Source organism: Monodon monoceros, unplaced genomic scaffold (assembly GCF_005190385.1).
Source record: "Monodon monoceros isolate NGI ecotype Baffin Bay Population unplaced genomic scaffold, NGI_Narwhal_1 Super_Scaffold_19, whole genome shotgun sequence".
NCBI classification, from domain to species: Eukaryota; Metazoa; Chordata; class Mammalia; order Artiodactyla; family Monodontidae; genus Monodon; species Monodon monoceros.
Window position 1 is genome coordinate 47386330 of NW_021703775.1, and position 14279 is coordinate 47400608.

At 35.2% G+C, this 14279-nt stretch overlaps 1 protein-coding gene across 19 annotated transcripts in view; it reads left to right on the forward strand.

Moving 5' to 3' along the window:
• Window positions 1-14279, forward strand: part of NRXN1 (neurexin 1) — a 1121986-nt gene that overhangs the window by 975808 nt on the left and 131899 nt on the right. For 11 of the 19 annotated variants that reach the window (XM_029232577.1, XM_029232579.1, XM_029232574.1 and 8 more), the window contains 2 exons: window positions 7655-7744; window positions 9119-9438. In XM_029232577.1, coding sequence (XP_029088410.1) covers window positions 7655-7744; window positions 9119-9438 — 410 coding nt within the window. The remainder of the gene's footprint in view (window positions 1-7654; window positions 7745-9118; window positions 9439-14279) is intronic. The other 8 variants (XM_029232585.1, XM_029232584.1, XM_029232588.1 and 5 more) reach the window with 1 other exon arrangement.

Sequence of the window (14279 nt, forward strand, 5' to 3'; positions counted from 1 at the left end):
TTCTGTGAATATGGTTTTTATTCCAGAGGCTGCGGGATTGTAGTTCTTCTTGCCTCTGCTGTCTGCCCTCTGGTTGACAACTCACTTCTGAGTGCCAAAGTTCCAACCCACAGTGGCCAGCAGTTTCTTCAGCTTGGGAATCCCCACTGGATCGTCAGCAGAACCATCAAACTTGACAGTCCAGTGGTTAAGACTCCACGCTTCCACTAAAGGGGGTGCAGGTTCGATACCTGGTGTGGGAACTAAGATCCCACATGTTTTTCGTTGGAGGGTCTCCTGCAGAGGTGGGGGGTGGCCTTGGCTCACCGTGGGGACAAGCACATTGGCAGCAGAGTTCTGGGAAGTACCCCTTGGCGTGAGCCCTCCCAGAGTCTGCCATTAGCCCCACCAAAGAGATAGCATAGTATTTTATTCGATAGTTTTAACATTGTGTGTATTACAAGTTTCACTTTGCATGGCATATGTATTTTAACCATTTTTATTTGTATTTGCAATTAGTTTGAGTCAAAATATATTCTTTTAGAGAATATATTTACTTAAAAAATAGAGGTAGGAGTGTAGAGCTTTATGAAATTAAAGAGAATAATCAATTATCAACTCTTGGGGTGTTAATATCCACATTACAACACATTTTTATCTGGTTTTTATTTCAATAAAACTTAGACTGCTTGTGATCTAGGTAAAATTCTTTGGGTTCTATCATACCTTCTTTGTCTGTTCTAATCCAATGCCCTGTCTGAACTTCTGTGGCAGCTACAATTCAAGCAGTGGTTAATTGTATACGTATGCATAGTTATCTATTATCTTGAGCTTCCATTTAACTTTCCTCATTTTGGCCCTTGACTCCCCAGCCAAAATCTAAGCCCTTTAATAATAGTCTCTATGTGATGTATTGATGTATACCTGAAACAGTACTTTGAGTACACAGTGCTTATGTGTTGACTTCATTGAGTCAGATTGCTTTCCTAATGTATAGCTAAGCTGTACTAAAGAAACAAAGGATTTGACTATTGGAACTAGAGAAGGAAGGTGAAGTCTTTTGGGTACATGAGATATGTCTAGGAAGAGTAGACATGGATGCATGCCTTGGGCTATCAATGAGTGGCATGAGAGCAGAGATAAGAGGTGGGCAAGGAAGAATAAAAGGCAATATGAAGTCCAAGCAAAATTCACTTTGTGTATTTTCAAATATATATATAGGTATGTATATAAAACAGTGAACAGATGGACCACATATAGTCCTTACTTGCAAGGAACCCATAATCTAGAATCAGTTACATGAAACCATTTCACCACAATTACAGTTACTGCTACTAAGTGTTACAAGGATGCATAATGGAAGGCTCTAGGTTAATTTGGTGGAGGGATCCAGAAAATGCTTTCCTGAGAATCATATAAGCTAGTATCAAAAGAAGAAATAAGTTGGCCAGACTCAGATGTCTGTGTCTGTGTGCATGTTGGGATGGGTGGGAGTGTTGAGGTGTACACAGAAATGCAGGAAATTTGCAAAGCAAGGTGAATGGCACCTTCGAAGAGGATTAGCTTGGTTGTAGAATTTGAAAGAAGTCCACAGCAACTAGAATTTAAAGAGTTAGAAATAAATGGTTCAAGATGAAACTGGCGAAGTAGGTAGGAGCCAAATGTTTGTTATGTACATATCTTAATGATACAGCAAATCATGTAATACATAGAACAAATATTTTCATTAGAGCAGCTATATTTTTTTCACAACTTTGCCCCTTGAGGAGTGTCAGTAGTGTTCAAAATCTTATTTGGAGCCTTGCCATCTAAATTAGATATTACTGTATTGTATGGTTTGTACAACAACTACTCGTACAGCATGTAGTTGGAAATAATGTGATAATGCTGCTTTTAAAACTAGAGTCATTTTGCAAAACTTTGTTAAACTTTTACTTTGCTTCATGGGCCTAGGCATATCCAAATGCCATGTTCTCATTTAAGAACAAAAAGTCTAAAAACAGACTCCTAATCTTCTCTGGAAGTATGTACAGCATTTAAGAACCTTTTGTGTTTCCTTTCCCAGTCTTAAAAAAGAGGAAACAGGAAACCTTCAGAAGAAGCGAGTATCTTTGTTTTCACTTTCAGATTATTCTGAACAAATGTTGGGTTCATAAAGTTGCTTTTCCTTATTGTTTTCCAAGTATATTACTATGTCTTATCAAAACTGCCACTTTTATTTCTGAAGAGAAATTACACATCAGGGGAGATCTGTGAAAATGAGAGGAGAAAAATGTGTGTTAGCGAAGTTCATATAGCTTGTCTCTACTGACCAACAGTCATAAAAATATGATTACAATTTTATTTCCCTTTGTTTTCTGAGTACCACCATGAAATTTAACTCCAATTCAAGGATTTGAGTTTTATTACTCCTTGCTGCTTACCTTGATTCAATTTCTTTGAAATTACTCTTGTTTCCTTGAAGTCTACTGATTTATAAAAAATTAATATACTGTAGTGTGACCAAATATTATCGGTTAGGTGGGAAAGTAAAACTATCCTGAATTCAATCAAAATTGAGGGTGCTACACTTTTAAGTATGAATTATCAGATTTTCCATCTTATTCTCCACCTGTGGAACCTTGTTCGAAATATCCATTATGTACAGTACCTTATACCCAAATGGCCACACCAATTAGAGGTAGAACCTATCAATTGGTAGTAGTGTTACTAGATGGTGCCTGCTTCTTGTCAAAAATACTGAATCTTGAAACTGATATAATGTTATATATCAATTATATTTAATTTTTTAAAAATTTATTAATTAAAAAAATTACTGAATCCTTCAACAATTCAAAGAAAAGTAAACCAAATTTTACATACCGTTTTATTGTTTGAAAATTACTTCAGCAGAGACGTGTATGTTGCTGGTGACACTTTCAGTGGAGGTAACAACAATTTTAACCCACGTAAAATTAACTGGAGGAAAAAGAAAGTAAATCAAAAGAAAAACCTCATTCCACTTTTATTGGGGTAAAGGAAGTATGCAACTAAATTATTATCCTTTATTCAGTGAGAAGCTCTGGCTTTATAAACCTAATTCATGTATTCAGTAGATTATTGTAGTTGATTTGCATGCTTTTTAAAAAGTTGAAACTCTACTTGGACACTTTTTATAATTCCAAAATGAGTTGGTCTTTGACAAGTGGGTCATTACTGCTTTATCCTTACCTCTGATTTAGGATACTTGAAGTTGAAAATAGTTTCTCGCCTTTCATTTGCTTTCAGTTTTCAGGTACACTTCCCTTGTTTTTAACCTCTTCTATCTGTATAAGCCTGCAACATTTGACTGTCCAAAGAAAATCCATGTAGTGTTTCTACATCCCAGCATGCTTGGTATCAGATCCCAACACTTTCCAAAGAAAAGTAAGGGTCATCAGAAATTATATTTATCTTTGACCTTTCCGGATCAAATGGGTTGTTTTATGTCCTTTATATTGCATGTAAAGTTTTAGAAGCATATCAAAGTAAGGACAGGATTAAATAGAATGAATACAATCATGCTGAGTTACTGGATATGTTATAAATAACATATCACCATGAATTTGTAAAGGAATGAAATGCTTTTAGGGCATTTTCTTAAAATAATGTACTTCATTTATGCCCTTCCATGTGCAGCTTGTTAATGAAAATCATGAAGTAGAGGCAAAATGTGGGCTTATTCCTGGTGAACTTAAACAATCGGAGCTATTTTGTACCCAATACTAAGAGGGGTTTGGGAATCATCTGTTAGGAAGACATTGTCACTCTATTTAGGTGTGCCTTTGTTTGTTGATAATGTACTTATATACAATTTTTTTTTTTAATTAATTTATTTATTTTTGGTTGTGTTGGGTCTTCGTTGCTGTGTGCAGGCTTCCTCTAGTTGTGGCGAGCAGGGGCTATTCTTCGTTGCAGTGTGTGGGCTTCTCATTGTGGTGGCTCCTCTTGTTGCAGAGCACAGGCTCTAGGCACTTGGGCTTCAGTAGTTGTGGCACGCAGGGTCAGTAGTTGTGGCTCGTGGTCTCTAGAGCTCAGGTTCAGTAGTTGTGGCGCCCGGCCTTAGTTGCTCCGTGGCATGTGCGATCTTCCCGGACCAGGGCTCGAGCCCATGTCACCTGCATTGGCAGGCGGATTCTTAACCACTGCGCCACCAGGGAAGCCCCTATATACAATTTTGTCACAAGAAAAGTCATTAGTTTTATATTCTAGTAGAAAAACAAAGGATTTGGAGAATAAAGTCAACATATAGTGAAGTAAGCGCCATCTGATTTCCTATCCATTATGCCAACTAAGAATAAAGTCTGTCCTTGGATTTCAAAATCAAATATTTCAATTAAAAAAATACTCTCAACTAGAAGACGTCTGAAATCTATGGGTTATGGGATTGTATGAGCCCATTTGTGTGGGTACCTGTCTTAAAAATTAGTGTGTCTTTTTATACCTATCTCTGCTGCCCACTCTATTTTTTTCTTCTTGTTGTTGTTAGATCACCTCTTTGTTATTCATTGGGAATGCAGTGTAGGTTCTCTTTTTAGCTGAGTCTCATCAAGAATCTTCAGAAACTATTGTTGATTTAAATCGTACCATATCGATCATGTTAATTGTTCTGTGAGTGCCAGTTAAAGGTATGAGGGCAAATCGTATGTCCGTATGCATGTGGGTGTATATGTATTCTTGCGTTTTTATGTACTCTTCTCAAAATCATTCAAAAGGCTTCCATTTCCTCCAGCTGTATTATTTAAGACTTTTCTCTCTACTTTCCCTACTAATAATAACTATGTTTATCTACTTTGTGGCACAGGGCAGTTATTATAAAAACAATAATGAACTGATTGTACGGATGTTCAAATCAGTGATAATCATTAAAGACATAAAATTATAATTGAAATATTTGATGTTTCCTTTGGAAAGTACAAAGGGAGGCTTAGCTACATGTGATCTATCCTCTGGCACAAGTATTTGCTTTCCTGTGAATGTTGTTAGCCTGTGGAGATGAGATAATGGTGCCACAGAAGCTATCAGAATTTCAAACAAGATTTCCTTTGCTACTTCATTCTACAGATATTTCATAGGAGGTTCTATGACAGATATTGTGCAAACGCTGAGAATACAACAATAAACACTACACATAATACCTGACCTCGTGGAATTTCAGAGTTCAGAGAGAAAATATTAATTGAACATGCAATTACAGGGTCAGTGCTTGTTTCAAAAGAGCATGTATCAGGTGTCAGGAAAGCATATATTCAGGTGTCCTAATTTAACTTGGGGACATCAGGGAACACCTCCTGAGGAAATAATGTTCCTGCCAAGAAGACTCCATTAATGAGTCATGTTTGGCTAAGGAAAGGTGAGGATGGGATGGGATGGGAGTGAGGAAAATCTTGCAAGTAGAGGAGAGAACAAGTGCAAAAGTCCAGAGGTAAAAGGAGGGCTTTAGAAGAATTGAAAGAATTCTCATGAGGATGGAAAGAGGAGAGCAAGACAGTGACAGCCATGAGATGGGGCAGGGGAGGTGGGAAGAGACCAGATCATGGAAGTCATCGTAAGCCTCATCAGGTGGTCGAGATTTTATCCTGAAGGCAATGGGAGGGTTATAATAGACAAGCGGCCTGATAGGGTGTTGGCTGACCTGTGGAGAATGGGCGGGATTGCTGTGGAGAGGATGCAGAGATGTCTGTTATTATATTGTAGTAGTAATTGGGCAAGAGGTGATTTGCAGCCTAGATCTGGGCGGTGTCTGAGGATATAGATCATTTCTGATGATGGGAACACTCTAGCATGAAAAACAGCACAAGGAGCCACATAATTATAAAGTTGTCAGGAAAGGTATAATAGTGTAAATTGGTATGAGTGTTGCTCTACAAACAAGTCCATAGAGCAAAGGGTATGTGTTTTTGAAAGTATTTAATTTGCTTATCAAATTATGTACATAAACATGTTCATTACATAAATCACATATAAGCCAAAATACATATTCATCAAGAATCATGCTGCCATAAGACAAGTAATATTAAATTTTAGTATATTTTTCCAAATATATTGATATATGTATACAAGCACACAAAAGAGAACGTAAAATGTACACACTTCTTGAAAACAAAGATAGGCTTGGAATTTATGCTATTTTATCCTTTTAAAAAAAGTATCAATATACCAAAAGTATGTTCCCATAGGATAAAATACTATAACATTTTAATAATTTCATAATACAGAGAGATAGATATCAATGTTTTTATTAAACTATATATTTGGCTCCACTTTGGTATTTACATTTTCAATTAAATACTAATGTATGGAATATTTTCAGTCATAAAAAACTTCAAAGGACAAATTGATAAGGTCTAAATGATAGTTCTTTTCTCTTTCTCTAAAAGTGTGTGACTAATATGGTGGATTTATTGTGGTAAGTATAGTGTATAAATAAAACTAGCCTAAGAAAACATTTATTAATTATTCTAAATCTGAGAAAAATGTATCTTTTATCTTCCCTAGTAAAATGCTCCAGTCTTTTCTTGTGGGCAGAACTACCTACCATTCACCATTTCTTTCACCATTTCTTTCACCTCTGAGTCCTCACGTGAGCTATTACCAAAATGTCTTAGTTCAAAATTCCACATTAGTTAATTTTCATAGAATAGAAAAGCTTCTGGCAATATACACGATTGAGTGCTGAGATGGCAGTCTAGATTCTTCCTAAGTGCTTCATAGATCAAGAAAACAGTCATCTATTTGCAAGCATTATTCAAGGTCAATGTAAACTATGTTTTTATCAGATAATTTTTTTATTCAAAGAATCAAGGCTCCCACTTAGTTTAGAGCTATGAATAGGGACCACTGTTGTGGCTTGTATTTGTTCCTGAAGTTATCATGCCTTCTTTAGAATAGTTTAATAAAAAGCAAATATTTGAGCACATAATTTTTTTCAAATGTCATACGCCTCAATCTGTCAAGTTTTAAATGAAACTGAAGGACACTCAAAGTCACTTTTGTCAAAGCCTTTTCCTATCATAACATATTTGATGATGCAAGATGTATTCCCTTGTGATGTCCAAGTGGTTGATAAACCAATTTGTGTGGAATATACAAGAGCTATTCAGACTTTGTGGTTTCCTTAAATGAGATGAATAAGAATTTCTCTTTTCTGAATAGGACATAAAGTATGCTAGGCCTATTTTAGATGCTTCAGTGTGCCGAAGATGGTATTAAGTTTGGTGTTCATAAATTACTAATCTGGAATAAGAAGAGATTGAATGTATTTTGAAAACTTAAACCTGTTTCACCTGAACATGTTTAACTAGTTAATAAGAAACATCAAAAAGACAAAACCCTGAGATCAATGTTCATTTTTTTGTAAAGCTATTATTTGCTGTTTAAATTGGTTGTTCGGGTCTGTCTATAACATAAGTTTTAATAACCTAGCTCAAATGCAGATTTCTAATTTTCAATTAACATAGGAATAATTTTGTTTGCTAAAATAAAATAAATGAATGAATGACAAGTCTGAAACATGAAATGTTCTAGGTAGAACTTTTTAAAATTCCAAATTTCAAAAAAATCATGTGGCAACTGTATAGCTCAAGCTTTAAGTATTAACTTTTAACCTTTGACCTTACAGATTTTAACCAATGAAATGTCTCTTTAAACTTTAAAGGAAACAATGATAACGAGCGCCTGGCGATTGCTAGACAGCGAATTCCATATCGACTTGGTCGAGTAGTTGATGAATGGCTACTCGACAAAGGTAAAAAACATTGATTAAAACTTCAAATAAAAAAATAATTTGAACATAACCAAGTAGTACTTCATTGTAACACTAATAAACATAAAAAATAAATTTTCCGTAAAACTAAATTAAAAACAAATTTAAAACAGTAAAATGTAGATAGTAATATTTGCATTCCTTGTATAATAATTTCTATACATTTTTAGACGTACCAGCTGTTTAATAATCTTACCCTGTTAACTTAAGGTTAAAGGGACTGTTAAATATAATCCACTAACTCAATCTATGAAGGTACTCACAGCAAGCATTAACCCAAAATGATAAATCATTTATAGATTATATTACATGTTCCAGCCTCTAAATTATTAACTAAAATATATGTAGTTCTGATATCTTCATTATGGTCCTGAAAAAAACAACAACAAAAAAACTCTTGGTTTAAACTCTAGGCATCTTAAATAGTGGGCAATATGGATTGCCAGTCAAAATGAAGTCCCTTTAACGTTTGCAAACTTCTAAGAGCATTTGGGAACAAGCCCTAATTAAAACTGAACTTAAAGTTGTGTGCATGCTTTTTATGAACAGAGAGCAATCTGCTAAAACTGGATACTCAATTTGATGATATTGGTACTGTTGTGCTGAGGATTGCTGTTTGATGGAAATGTGCCATAATTTCTCCATCGGTTTGTGTATCATTGCTGAAGCTGCTTTTTACATCTGAAGCTATATTTTTTTTCATTTTGTTTTGTTTTAATAGACTTGCTGAAAGCCAATCAGAAAAATCTTTTTGGATTTTTTTTGTCTCTGACACGCTCAGTGTAAACTATGTGTTTCTTTTCAGTGTATTTGCCGGAAAACAGAATAATTCAAATAACAATGGACTATTGCCTTCAAAAAATACACATTTCTAAAGAAGAGCATATAGATACCTGTGGCCATTATGTGAATTACGAAATTTTTACCATAAATTTAAATTCAGATTTCAGCTGCTATAGATGAGTTTCTACCAGTGGTAATTTTAGAATGACAAATACTTGAAATATTAAATATCTCATTTTTAATTAAACAATTTAGACTTAAGAGACCAACAGTATAAGGTCTTGAGGTAAAAGGGGAAAGGAATCCACTAAAAATTAATTTATAATACATATCTTTGATTGGTCTTTTAGCAAAAGCACTACATTTATAATAAGTTGAGAATTTACAAGTATTTGCCAATGATTATGCATCTCATGGACACCTCATTTATAAGCAATGAATTATGAGTCAAATGCCTCTCTTATAGTTTATTGCTCTCATTATCCACCCCATGAAAGATCTGTTTTATCATCCTTTGTAGAATGTAGAGTTCACAATCAACATTTTTGCATGTATGTAATATTATTTTTACAGGGCGTCAGCTCACAATCTTCAATAGCCAAGCAACCATAATAATTGGCGGGAAAGAGCAGGGCCAGCCCTTCCAGGGTCAGCTCTCTGGGCTTTACTACAATGGCTTGAAAGTTCTGAATATGGCAGCCGAAAATGATGCCAACATCGCCATAGTGGGAAATGTGAGACTGGTTGGTGAAGTGCCTTCCTCTATGACAACTGAGTCGACAGCCACTGCCATGCAGTCAGAGATGTCCACGTCAATTATGGAGACCACCACGACCCTGGCTACTAGCACAGCCAGAAGAGGAAAGCCCCCTACAAAAGAACCCATTAGCCAGGTGAGTACACAGATTTCATTTCTTCATTCTGGATCTGTGATTATGAAAGTGGACTTTTCTGCATATGTGTCTTTTCTAGAATGGGATTATTTCTGATCTCAAGCATTATGGCTTTTTTAAGACTTGCTTAATATAATGAATTCAGTTTGAGGATGAAATGTGTATATGCTGTTGGTTTGTGGTTTGTGAACTTTTATTGATATATACTGCTTTGTGAAGGTTTGCGTGTGGTTAGTTGATGGTCTTGATTCAATAACCTTGGTCTAGCCCAAGCTGAGGGGATTGTCTACTAATTACACAGGTCTTTCACTTTTTAAGTTAAATGAACGAGTCAAATAGTGAAGTATCTGAAAGGCCTTGTTCAAGCTCAGCACTTCATCAAAATAAAATAAAAGCAAATTTGAACATCTTAAAAAAGAAATTGCCTATAGCACTTCTATTGTATTTTGAAGTCTGAAAATTTTGAATTGGTAGGCATGTGGCTCTCACCATGAACGATAAGTCCACTATTTTACTGTTTATGGGAAAAACACACTGTTAGTTTATCTGAGGACAAAGACCCAAAATATGGTACTTAAAAACTGTCTTGGGGGCTTCCCTGGTGGCGCAGTGGTTGAGAGTCCACCTGCCGATGCAGGGGACACGGGTTCATGCCCCGGTCCGGGAAGATCCCACATACTGCGGAGCGGCTGGGCCCGTGAGCCATGGCCGCTGAGCCTGTGCATCTGGAGCCTGTGCATCCGGAGCCTGTGTTCCGCAACGGGAGAGGCCACAACAGTGAGAGGCCCGCCTACTGCAAAAAAAAAAAACAAAAAAAAAACTGTCTTGGGCCAACATATTTCATACGTTATATAGCTAACTGCCCTCACCCATATTTCACTTCAATGAGCTTATTTTTCAATCTTATGTCTAAAATTTTTGAAAAACAATTTTTAAATGTCACACTTGTACAAGCAGGAAGTATATTTATTCCATCAAGATATACTTACTGATTGCCTACTACGTGTCAGGCGCTGGCTTAAGTATTGGCATTACATCAATGAAGAAGAGAAAAAAAAAACACCTGCCTCAGAGCTTACATTTCATAAAGGCTTTTAGAATGCTGTTGAAATTCTATTAAATTCTATTAGATCTCTGTTGACATTTATAGCCTTTGTACATATTCTGTTGTTAATGCTTTCAGAATTGTGTGTTCTTCTTGGCCCAGACTTGATTGTTTGCTTTTGTTTTGTTTTTGGTAGTTAGTGAATGTCTCTAGTAGGTGCCATATAAAGCTTTCCAAAGATAAGATTCTTACTTTTCTAGAAAACCACGTACTAAAGAAGCAAGAATGACACCAATTATTTTTTAAATTGCTTTTATTTCAAATGTTTGAAATAGATCATGTGTCACATTTAGAAAGAGAGTAAAAGAAGATGAATTCTGTTCAGATCAGCACCCTATCTACTAATTAACATATGTTTACCAGAGAAAGAAGAAAATAGATTTTGATTTTTACTTTGAGTAGGAAGGAGTGGGAGGAACAGAATAGAGAAAGAGAAAATGTCCTAGAAGAAGAGAGATGACCAAAAAGTTGTAAAGTCTGTAAATTTATAAATGTAGTATTTCATATTATACACCTATATGCATCACTTTTTTCTTTCTTCTCTCTCCTTTTTTAAAATTTGCATTTGGCCACAAAGTAAAATGGGCTGTCTCACAGGGTGTTCATCAATATGTATTTACCGATCACACTACATGTGCCATACACTGTTCTAGGCACTGGGGATACATTAGGAACACCAAACAAAAAGCCCCTCCCTTGTGAAATAGACATTTTAGTAAGAATGTGTGCTTAGAGTAAAATCATTTTGTTGATTTTCTGTGTCTTGTTTGGGTTTATAAGATTGTTAATAATTGCACTTAGCCTCTTGGATAAAGATTGTGTCTTTAGACAGATTTATGCATGCCCAACAGCTCTGTTTGATATTCTTTTCTAATACTTCACTAATGATTTGTTATTGTGTTTATTGGTTTACGGTTTATTTAACGATAAGCAGGTTATTAAGGCAAATCTGATATAGGAAAATGAAACACAGAGCTATGATAGACTATTTCCTTTATGTAAAATAATTCATAAGAGGACATTCTAGGACATTCGGAAATAGAAATGTTCTTGTGAATAAAATTTGAAATGATCAGTTTTTTTCTTAGTAGTCTTGTTTCATCGTTAATGAAATCACAGCTGCTTAAGTTACTAGGTAAACCAGATGTATCCCAAAATAAGGAAAGAATTATCAGCCTTACTTTTATGTTTTGTATCAATTAGTACTCGCTATGTATTAAGAACTTGTTTTTTAAGTAAACATTTGTAAAATAGCTATTTCGTTTGCAAGTTAAACACCTAGAAATGAAGAAATTAAAAATTTATGCATTTTATAATATTAACTAATGTGAAAGGAAAACAGTTAACTGCCCATTAATTGCCAATGAAAAGAGTCTCTTTTATTGTAAGCTATAACATGTTTAAAGATAGCAGTGGTTTATGGAAGTAAATGATCTAATTAATTAATAATTACTTGGTTCATTTGAGGAAGTATTGACTTAAATAAAAGATTACTAGGTCCATTAAAAAATACATATTTTAAATCTTTAGATTTTTAACAGACCAATAACAGCAATTAAATAATTTGGATTAATATACTACAAATATTCAACAACAGTGTTTTAAAGTTGTACTAAAAGTTTTTAAAATTCTCTCTTGGGGCTTCCCTGGTGGCGTAGTGGTTGAGAGTCTGCCTGCCGATGCAGGGGACACGGGTTCGTGCCCCGGTCCGGGAAGATCCCACATGCGGCAGAGTGGCTGGGCCTGTGAGCCATGGCCGCTGAGCCTGCGCGTCCGGAGCCTGTGCTCCGCAACGGGAGAGGCCACAACAGTGAGAGGCCTGCGTACAGCAGAAAAAAAAAAAAATTCTCTCTTAAAAGGATATGTTTGTGATTACAGGTAATAAGATGTGAATGTATGGGGGAAAAACTACTAGGGAAGAAAGCAAATTATTTATTTTTGAGTAACAGAATAATTTGTTGTAAATTTACTTCACAGTTGATTTTTATCTTGCCCTCCAGCTACAAAGAGATTACTGATATATGTAGAATTTAAATGTTTGTTAGAATTGTCAAAGTCTTGACATTTAAATATGCAAGTGATTTGTAATGCTAATTCTAAGACTGTAACCTTTGACCTGCCTACTTTCATCAACCGCCTTACCAAATTGTGTACCAGGGAGGGTCATTTTATTTTTCAAAAGCCACACTGGACTGTTTTCTCAATCAAGGTATATTTTCCTCAGCAATAGCTACAATGGCAATGTACTTTAGGGTGATTGCATGTTTTCGAACTATGGAAACAGATTTTTGGTCAAGCAGAATTAAATTGGATTCATTTCAGACAGATGAGATGAGGTTTGTTCAGCCATCCTGCAGGGCAAGTAGTAGGGGAGAATTTTCAGTTTTCACAGAGTCAGAGAATATAAAAGAGTATTCACAAAATGTCATCCCATAAGATCCTGTTTACATTCCTACTTAGAAGTAAATATGCTTTAAAAAGAAAAAAAGTTTTCTTCTCTGAATGATGATCAATTTTAAGACTGATGTTTACTTTAGGAAGATATGATCTATGTCATGAAATAATGAGTACATTTACCAACCTTTCTGATTAAATGACTTTAAAAAATGTGAATATAAAAATATTAATAGTACTTTTTATATGGATTATATAAAGTTGGTAAAAATTTGTTTTACTTATGATATCTACTATCTAAATGTTTCCATAAGACCCACTCATCCTAAAAAAGAGAAACTTTCTATAAGGCTAATCTCAGAAAGTGAATATTTGCAAATAATTAACAGTATTAAGTTCTTCAGGATGCTGAGAGCTTCTTGGGATTTTTGATGGCTGAGTGTTCCCTCCTCTTCTGAATAATCTGCCAATGTCTTACAATGTATTTGTAGATTTACTTAAATGAGTAAAAGTACGCCAACATGCAAAGGGCAATATTCATTCCCTTTGGTTGCCAGTTTGTAAAGAAAGGAAATTATTTCTTTTCAGATCAAGATTGTGAAATTTCTTTTGGTCTATGCTTTGTATCACATTTTGTGATATTGTGGTTCTTTCCTTCAAGAATATTTTACAAGTTATTTACATACCGTAGACAATATGGATCCATAGTAATGCCTTTTGCCTAGAGGAGGTATGGTAGAATAGAAAGATCACAGCGAATCAGGAGACCCGTTTCCAATTTCAACACAACCACCTACCTTTTTTGTGTAACTTGGACAGGTGGGTTAACCTCGCTGCACTTTGGCCTTGCGCTCTCTCTAAAATAAGTGGGTTTAGGAATCTCTTGAATTGTACTCAGCTCTAAAATTTCACTGACTCTAGTGATGATACTCTTAATTAGGTCTTCTGATGCTTATTTAATAAAGCATAGATTTCACCCTTGACTTTTACACAGTGTGGCATGCATCTCAGTTGGCCTGTATAGTCCTCTTGTGCACCTGGTGTACCGATGTAATTATTAATAGTATCCTTTTCTGACTCTCAAAAGCATCCCATTTTCGTCTGTAAATTATATTCCATTCTACTTTTACAGCATATATAAAATCTATCTTTGCAAGAAAATCATACTTCATAAGAATAATAAATAGAGAAGCCCTGTCCTTTCATTCAGAGCAGAAGCTGATTCTGGTATCCTTACTTGGTTTCAAGAATCCATAGCCTTTTTCATCTTCTTTTCATCTCATTTCAAAAATCTTTTCATCTCATTTCAAAAGTCTTGAGAAGGGTGCTTCCCTGGTGGACG